The following is a 9588-nucleotide window of genomic DNA, read 5'->3' as shown; positions in this document are numbered from 1 at the left end:
GGAATTTTTCTTTTTGTTTTTATTTATTTATTGTTATTAATGGGGGTGTTAAATAAAATTTTGACATAAAAAAAATATAAAAAAACAAAATAATATAATGAGTCATGGTCCCTAAACTATTGGTGACTAGACTTAGTCCCTAAACTTTTGCCTAGAAAACACTAAAGTGGTGGAGGAGGGATCAAAAGTGCACAAAAAAGTTGACATGGACTAAAAGTGCACAAATACAAAAGTTTAGAGACTGTATTTTACCTTTACTCAACATTATTACTACATCTACTAGCAAAATCAAAAGAGCAAAACTCAAAAGAGCTAAGACAATAGTATAAGGTACTGAAAACTCTCTTTCCTACAAAGGAGGAGCTCTATCAAGTGGGAACAATCTTTTACAACACACTTAAACCAGCAATAAGATAACCTTTTCACAAATCAGAAATCACAAGTATGTATGGTGCTCACATCACAGGAAAATAAGCTGAAATAAAAGTATGCATGTTGAGTTGGTTAACAGCAAACAGGGTACCATATACACCCCATTCCTTTGTAATTTTTTTTCAACGAGGAGTTCTGTCTATAAATTTGTACCAAAAACCTTGTAGTTAACAGCTATTGACATTAGATGGCATAAGAATATTTATCTGGCCCTAGTTCAGGATCAAGTAGGCACTAGGCTTTAGAATTAGGACCTTCCTCTTAATTACCAAACGATCTCTGTGTAAATGGATAATCCAAGCCATGCATGGGAACCTAGAATCAAAAATAATATATAGCCACCTAATACAAGGCATCTCAGTTCACCAGTCAACAGGAAATTTCATCTTATAAACATCCATCAATAGTGGCTTTCAATTGTTGCATCTTCTGTTTTCCCATCTGCAATATTTAACAATCAGATTCATGTTAGGGAAGCCAAGAAAGAGTATTCCATTCTATAGAAAGCATAAACATAATATGTAGGAGCTTGAATTAGTCAGCAGCTAGACAGCAACCTCCATTCTATGATACATTGACTACTATAACTACAAGTTTCAAGTTTTCAACTATTACAGATGCAGAAGCAACAAACGCTATGACATAGGACTAGAATCATACCTGGCCCGACCCAAATTTCCAGGTTTGGTCAGGAAATATAGGCCCAAAATCAAGATTGGGCCAGTCGGCCCAAATTTGGGTTTTGAGCAACTTGAAATTCATACTCTGTATTCAATATGCCCCTGCCTGAAAAGCCTGCTATCATTGCCATAAATAACGGGTTTGGGCACAAGTTGTTTGGCCTGAACTTGGGCCCCACCCAAATCTTGGCTCAAAAGGGCTTTTTTAAAGTAAAAGCCCAGCCCAACCCATGATCAAGTCTACATGGGAATCGTGGTAAGTACATAATTATGAGTGTAGGTTTCTCAAATTTTCAATAGAATTCTTTTTTTCAAAAAATCAAGTAAAAGGAATAATAAAGACAAGACTTGAGAAGAAGCAGAACCGTTTATACAAAACGTTTTGATGCAAATATCTTGTTCAAATGCATTAATAATCATATATGCAATAGTAGTAGACTTACCTTACGGACAAGCATCATTTGTCTTTGAGCATCAATGAGATGGGTCTCCACTGCTGCTTCCGTTTGCAAAAGAAGCTTCCTATGTAATGCCTCTGACCAAAATAAGGATTTAAGCATCAGAGAACAGCAAAATTATCTAATTTACAGTGCCGATAATCCTTATGCATTTACTAGTGTCATTTAAAACAAGAGAGCAGTGGAATCCCAAAAGAAAATTGGTTCTCATGATACTTCCTCCGTTTCTATATAGTTGATACGTTCAATTTAGGCACACATATTAAGGAGAGGAGAGAGAATGATAAAGCAAAACTTACCCCAAAAAGGAAACATGTCACTAAAAATAAACATTCCAAAAAGGAATACGCGTCAACTAAAAAAAATAGAGGTAAGTACCTAAGACCATTGCACATCAAAGCCTAATTATGAATTTCAAAACTCCAATCAGGATCATCCACTGTATGCAAAACTAATGGGAAATACACAACTGCTATTATGCAATTGGAGTTGGCTTATGTCCAACTTGCGAACAAACAATCCATTTTAACAGATTCGCTAATAGCTACAATATAGTAGTCCTGTCAGGGCTGTCATCCAGTAGGCTAGTACACCAGCATGATATTTCAATGGAAAATAAAAAACAAAAATCAAAGACTCCAATCTCTACATCACCAATATACATATATAATGTCGTGGTAGCATATATTCCAAGTTTCAGTATTGTAATATATATAATTAGTGCAGCATGTCAACATCATATAATGGAACTGATGTATATTATTCCGTATTTAGAAATAACTGATACACATGCCCAATCAGAATTACATGAGATCGTGTATCACACCATGTGGTCTTCAATTAAATACTTCCTGCATTCCACATCAGTCGACAATTATTCCTTTTGGGGAAAGTTCTTTTTAGTTAACACATTTCTATTTTGGGTAAATTGTGTTGGAAATGTCATTCCTACCCTCACTATTCTCTCTCTCTCCCATAACAAACACACTCCATCCACTCACAGCCACCAGCCCACCACCATGGCCCATATTCTCTCTCCTCCAGTCCTCCCTCACTGCCATCACCGCCAATTTTCTCTCTCCTTTGCCATGGTGTTTTATTTCCTTACCACTTCCAAGTTCCCTCCTCCCCTTCGACACCGACTTTACCAGCTTAATGTTCTAAACTTCTAATGTAGCAGTAGAGCCAACATGAAGGGCCTCACATCTACCAAAAGGTATTCATTGTGAAGGTGGAATTCTAATTTCTGAAGGAGAAAGGAGATAGATTTTTCGGGTATTAATTGCGGGATGGTTAGTGTTGGCCTGTTTGGTTGTGGGGAGGAAGAGGAGAATTAATCATTGAAACTGTAAAATTCAAGTTGAATTTCTTTGAATCTCCATATTTTACAAGTGCAATTTCGAGCCCACCTTATGAAGGTAAAGAACTGGAAGAGAGAAGGTGGCTGTGGGGGTAGTAAAGCCGGCGGTGGGGGCGGGGATGACTGACCAGTTGGCTAATGATGAAGGGCTAAGGACTGAAGGAGAGGGTAGGTGGGTTACGGTGTTTTAATCTTTTATATTTCTATCTGACTTCTCATTGATAAGAATGCCAAAAAGAAACGTGTCAATTAGTAGGAACTGAGAAGTAGGAAATAAGTAGTTGAGCAAATAATCTGAAGGCCAGCTCATTTTTAGAGGTAGCTTTATGAAAACAAAATGAGAAGTCTAGGATGGAGTTATCATACTTTGCCTTTCTATTACTCCTCGTAGCTCAAGATGCTGTGTTTCCAGCCCTTCCATGGTACCTTGGCAATCTTGAAGGTATTGACAGATCTCTTTCTTGAACTTTTCATGTATAACCTTTAGGTGTTCCTGTTGTTCTGTATAACAAACCAATAGTCAGACATATGAGGAAACTTAAACTTGCTAAAATAGACTACTTTTAGTTAATCCAGTAATTGACTTGCCAATAACATGGTCTGGCCGTCTGGGCAGTCAGTATTAAGCTGCCCTCATATTTTCATAGAGCCTAATTTAACTATTTGGGAGGCATCTTAATAAAACTAGGAAGGAACTAAAAGTAAAATATAAAGGCATCATAACAAGAAGTAAGGAGACCTACTATACAATGCACAAAGTGGAAGAGGGAAGGGATGATGTACACCACTCAGATGCTTCGACTAATTAGACATGATAGGGTGACAGACTAAAATTTCAAATTTAATTTCATTCTATTAAGAAAGTTTGACCAACTAATATTTCTATAACATTTGCTAACAAATATGTATTTTAGCACTTAGCTCTTTAAATTTCTCAGTGACTGGCATTGTCCATATCAAAAGCTGGTGCTCATGCACTTCATGTTAAAATGAAAAAAAGATTAACAAAAGTGATTATCAATACATTTGAGAATTTCTCTAGACACGTCTTACAAAATACACTTAGTTGACTAGTTAGAGATTGCTAAGCTCCAATTCCATCCACTTCACAACATTTTGCATGATTACAAAACAATAGTGTTATGCTCACTTACAGTTGTGAAGTTAATCCTCTAGAAAAGGTCAAGCATTGAAAAACAGCACCACAGAATTAATTTACAGTTCATCAATTATGGTCTCAATAGATGACAACTCTATGAAGTATGAACTAATTCATATCTCATTACCTTGAAGCCTTGTCTCCAAATATTTCCTTTTAGATGTCTTGAGGCTTGTAAGTTTCACTCTAACATAAACAGAAATTAGACTAAGGAAATGAAAATCAAAATAACAATGAATAGACGGTCAAGTTCTCAAACTAAGAGTACTCACAAATCTGTCTGAATCTGAGACTCAACATTCAGCAGCTGTGAATGTATTTCTTTGGCGGAAGACACCATTATTTCGGAGCATTTTTTGTTTGTCAATGATATCATTTTGGTTTTAACCTTTTCTAAAGCCAAACCTAATAGAGAAACCACTCTGAAAAACCACCAAGAAAAACTAGCATCACTTGCAAATCAGGGTGATATTCCAAGTTTGAAGATGAGAAATATTTTGAATAACCTTGCCAATCCGTCCTCTGGACTTTCATCCAAACATTTTGTAAACACATCACCAGCATTACCACTTTCTGCAAACTCAAAAGATATTAAAAATGTATAGCCAAGTCCGAAAGGTCAGTCATCTTTAAAGCAAAAGACCCTAGCTCATAAAAGCACAATGAAAAACACTGAGGTTTACCTTTTGGAGTATGCAAGGTACGACTGTAATCACCAAAGTCAACATCGCGACTGCAATGTCGTTTGCTTCGGCCAAGCACAGGTCTCTGAACAACCCTGCTTCCATTCTCTGGAGATGCGGGGACATCATCTACTTCTGGATAGACTGCCCAAGAAAGTCCATATTTCATGAATAAACACATAAAATAAAAATTTAAGGCATTCAATTTGTGATCTAAGTGAAAGTGTTGAGCTCAATCCAAATTAACCCTTCTACAAAGCCCTTTAAAGTTAAAGGGTCATGGAATAGACAGCTTATTTTAGCGATTCCAGGCACTAGTCACATCATTACAATCAGGATTGATGCCAGTCTCCTTGATTTTAGCCTTATAAATAGATACAAGCAGAATTGCCGAACACATAGCCGCACAAATACGGGTTGAAGAGATTCTCTCTCCCGCCCCATTACTGACTCTGATCATTTGATCTATTTGCACAAGACGTTGTACTTTGGGGCTCTCTCAAGAACGTGGACCTTGTTTAAATTTCGAAAACAGAAGATTAGATTCCATTATAGATTCAGTTTTTCTAGATCTAGAACATTGCTCATGCCATTGTGAGTCTGTGACTATAGATCTGCCATTGCAGACCCTCTTAATCCAGAAACTTGCAGTCAATAGTCTCCTAATGGCTAGTTTAATTAACACCCCCCCGCCCCCAATCTCTCTTACATTAAATGAAAACAATGATGGGATTCATTGTCAAATAGCCTTGCATACCCCTGTCAATATTCTGTGAACGCTTTTAAAGTTTCTATTAGAAACGACTCACTAAATAGGCTTATATCTAAAATTGAACTTGCTCATATGCGAGTAGGTGACAAATGTGTCTAAAGCAACTTAACTCCATAAATTGTCATGTGTCTAACACCAATATGATAAGTACAATGAAGGATATATTTGTCACTTATAAATCTTTAATAAAATGTGTATTCATACAAAAGGAGATGGGGTAAATGATCAGTCAGGTAAAAGAACACTGCATCAACTATAACAGTAGCAAAATTAATTTTAAATAAGATAAAATAAAATAAGAAAGGCTAATCATAACAGAAGCAAGTTTGATTTTAAAAAGGGCTAAATCATAACAAAAGCAAAGCATGCCACCTGTTTAGACCAACATAATGCTCCATGATCAATTAAATGAAACCCTTTCTCAGATTTATCCATGGAGGAAAAACTCACATTCCAAAATGGTGGAATTGTTTTAAGGAGCAAATTAACAAATTCTTTTAGGTTGCCTAGTACTGTTACTCCTTATTTTTCTGCATCCTCGGTTGACTTAATAAATGAATAAGCAAGGGAAAGCACAAAATAAAAGAATGCAAGAGGACAACCTTTCTTAGAAGATGAAACCTCTTCGGTACTATCAAGCTCTCCTCTCATTTGAGTAAACAGCCCATTTCCAACATCCTTTTCTTCTGTAGATGACTCTCGGATACTGGAATTTCGGTCTTCGGATTTAGCCGCATCATCCTGATGATTCAACAGAAAAGGGCCTATGATAATAACTACTTGATGCATGAATAAAAAGCAAGATAGTATAATACTAATATCTTTAAAAGGAGAGTTGAATTTGTGTCCTCACAGAAGATTCAAAGTTATCCTTCTCTGAGGCTGTACTACTTTTGAAAAAACATCTATCTTCGAAAAGAATCCCTGCCTCTGCTTGAGCAGATCCATGAACATTCTGCTTCTTATCATAAGTTAGTGGATATGTGTGCAGAGGAGAATTCAGAACAGTATTTGTCATTTCGTACCATGGGCAACTCAAATCATCAACATGGGGCACTGGAGATTGACCACCAAAGTGTTCAAAAAACTGTGACTTTTTCTGTGTAGCTGGACTTTCAGCATCAGGCACCTGACTTTTCTCTCTGGCTACTGGAGATTGGTTGCAGTTAATGTCCTTCATTGCTGCCTCCGGTTCAAGATTATCATCAAGACAGCCATGCTTAGAAAATAGAGCTCCACCAACATTTGGTGAATCCACAATCGATGGTTCCTTTTCACACCCAAATATCTCTGTCTGGACATTTCTCAAGTCTGTTATAGGAGATAGCGTGTCCCCTGCCTCAATTTCGCAACTCTTTTTGGTACGATCATTTTTCTCAACAGTTGAGAAACCCAGAGTAACAGCAAAAGGTTTTGAAGGCGCAGATTTTTCAGCGAAAGAGAAGATATCACTGCTTGGATGCTTCTCTTTATCACTAGATAACGACTTTGGCTTAAAGTTCCTTGGTCGCATCTTAGCAGGGGCCCTCCTTCTGGCAAGAGAACGAGTCACCGGTCTCTTAGTTGTCATGACAGCATACTCAGAATCAGTTTCTATAGTATCAGAATTCTCCCGGGACTTGGAATGGCCATCACCTTTAAGAATGTGCTCTCTCATCATCTCATTATCATTTGTCTCACAAGTCCTTGAATCACCTAATGTATTGTTACCAGAAGGAACAGTTCCTAATATCTCCCGCAGCTTCATCCTCAGAACTTCTTTGTTTCTGTTGTCGGTTTCGATTGGCTGCTCTGGCAGCACCTCTTTGGCTGGTAAGCACACTTGCTGTTTGGGTGCACAAGAAAATTTCTGGGATGGTTCATCCATAGAGGCCCTCTTGCTAGCCTTCCCAGAAGCCTTTTCCGACTCTGTTTTATTGCCAACAACGGGTTCTAACAATACTTGGTTCACAGGGGATTGCACCATATGTGCTGGCTGCTTTCCATGTAATAAACTTGTAGCCGGCCTAGATGTTTGGTTTTCAATCTGATTTCTGGCTGTAACCACTACAGAGCCCTCCTGAGCATCATTTTTACACATAGTCGCAGTACTAGAGGCCCTAATTCCACTATGCACATTGTGCTTTGCCGTCAAATATCCTCCTACAGATGCTTCCTTCTGTCCCTGGCTGATTGAAACACCAGCCTCTTTCACCGATCCACGATGAGGTTTGGCAACAGACTCAATGACTATCCCAATGGACATCTTCTGAGACTGGCTACATGGTTGATGATTGAATGCAGAACTTGGACAACAACTCATCTTACTTTGAACAAATTGCTGATTCCGAAACCCTAAACCTGAAAAAGGAAAAACACTTCAGCTAAGCACAATTATCAAACTAGGGGTTAGAAAGGCCCATTTTCATAGTTACGTTCTACAACAAAGGGTTAAGAACAACAGCCTGAAGCACATTAGCAACCAAACTCGGTTCAATCAACTAACTTAGCTCCAAAAATCACATTAAATTCTTTCGGGTAAGAACATCAACGAAAATTGCAAGTAGCAAAATTCTAGCAACAAATCGATCGTTATTATCTTTTATAACTATAGTAATTAATAATTATAACCAAAAGTTCAGTAATCCAGCTTAGAAGAACCCTAAAAGGACTATACTGGCAATTAAGAAAACGATGAACCCTAGATTGTAAAAATTGATGTTCGATAATTTTAAAAAGAAATATAAATATCTTACCTCGGAAGCTGCTTCAATGGAGGATAGAAAGCTCAGAAGCCGCTTCAATGGAAAACTTAGAGGATGCGCGCGCTACAGTTAAGTAGAGAGAAAGGAGGTGTGAGCAGTGAAGTAAAAATGACACTGTACTGGCAAGAGTCGTGACGTAAAACTGTAAAAAGAACGCGCCCATACTTTGAGTATTTTGAATTACTCCCCCCGTTTTTAAATATTTGCTTTATTTCTCTATGCGCAGAGTTTTAGGAGAAATTGGAAAAAGTAATAAAATATGGAGGTAGTGGGGTGGGTGGAAGAATAAAAAATTGCAAAAAGTAAAAGTAATGGAGAGAATTGGAGGAGAGAGAATATGAAATTAATAAAATATGATTTAAATTAGGTCCACTAGGTGAGAGAAATTAATTAAATATTATAAAAGCTTTCCAAATAAGGAAATTGAGCAAGTATTTAAAAACGGCCGGAAAAGAAAAGTGGAACAAGTATTTAAAAACGGAGGGAGTACTACCTACGTTACGTATTATTTGCAACGATCAGACATTTTTCCTCTCTACTTTATGTCAAATCGTTGCAAATAATGTGTAACAGTGGTAGTATTTTGTTATTATCTACTCCCTCCGTATGCGCAGAATTTTAGGATAAATTGGGAAAAAAATAATAAGATATGAATGTAGTGAAGTAGGTGGAAGAATAAAAATATTGTAAAAAGCAAAAGTAGTGGAGAGAATTGGAGGAGAGAGAATATGAAATTAATAGAATATAATTCATGGTGGCCCGTAAATTAATTTAATATTGTAAAAGTTTTCCAAATAAAGAAATGGAGCAAGTATTTAAAAACGGCCGAAAAAGGAAAGTGGAGCAAGTATTTAAAAACAGATGGTTTTTTTTTTTTTTTTTGAAGAAAATGTATTTTTTTCTAATCTGTAAGTTTGTTAGTATTTCTCTGTTTTTAGTTGGTTTTAGAGAGTTAAATAATTATATTTTTTTTATAAGAGGTTAATTGTTTGAATCTCCTTATCATACTAACTCAAAGTTAGATTATGCTCTTAATTTGAGGATTAATTGGAAAACAATCCTCACAATGAGAACAAAATTATCATTGGTGTACCGTATACCCGGGTGTATATAATAATCACTCTCGGTTTTTTTAGTTGACACGTTTTGATGTTAGCACTATTCACACACTTTTATTTAACCGTGTTTTGTGATTTATATGCAATGAAAAATTTAGTCATAATCGTTTTTTAGTCGACACGGTTACTTTCCGACATTGACTTCACTCTTTTCAGTATTGACCCCCATGTGACATGCACAT

At 36.7% G+C, this 9588-nt stretch overlaps 1 protein-coding gene across 2 annotated transcripts; it reads right to left on the bottom strand.

The window, feature by feature from the left end:
• Positions 1-476: 476 nt before the first annotated feature.
• LOC145605542 (meiosis-specific protein ASY3-like) lies at positions 477-8397 on the bottom strand. 2 transcript variants are annotated; one of them, XM_081661615.1, is made up of 10 exons: positions 8280-8397; positions 6398-7884; positions 6147-6285; positions 4773-4916; positions 4596-4662; positions 4362-4511; positions 4217-4275; positions 3297-3431; positions 1556-1647; positions 477-873 (listed from the first exon to the last, which is right to left on the bottom strand). In XM_081661615.1, the coding sequence occupies exons 2-10, from the start codon at positions 7844-7846 to the stop codon at positions 820-822; spliced, it is 2289 nt and encodes a 762-aa protein (XP_081517741.1). In that variant the 5' UTR covers positions 7847-7884; positions 8280-8397; the 3' UTR covers positions 477-819. The 2 variants fall into 2 exon arrangements, with proteins under 2 accessions (XP_081517741.1, XP_081517748.1); XM_081661622.1 differs by having other exon boundaries at positions 4773-4907.
• Positions 8398-9588: the final 1191 nt, after the last annotated feature.

Source organism: Chenopodium album, chromosome 2 (genome assembly GCF_948465745.1).
Source record: "Chenopodium album chromosome 2, dcCheAlbu1.1, whole genome shotgun sequence".
In the NCBI taxonomy this organism is placed as follows: domain Eukaryota; kingdom Viridiplantae; phylum Streptophyta; class Magnoliopsida; order Caryophyllales; family Amaranthaceae; genus Chenopodium; species Chenopodium album.
The sequence above is the reverse complement of the archived record's forward strand: the minus strand, read 5'-3'. Positions and strand labels throughout refer to the sequence as shown.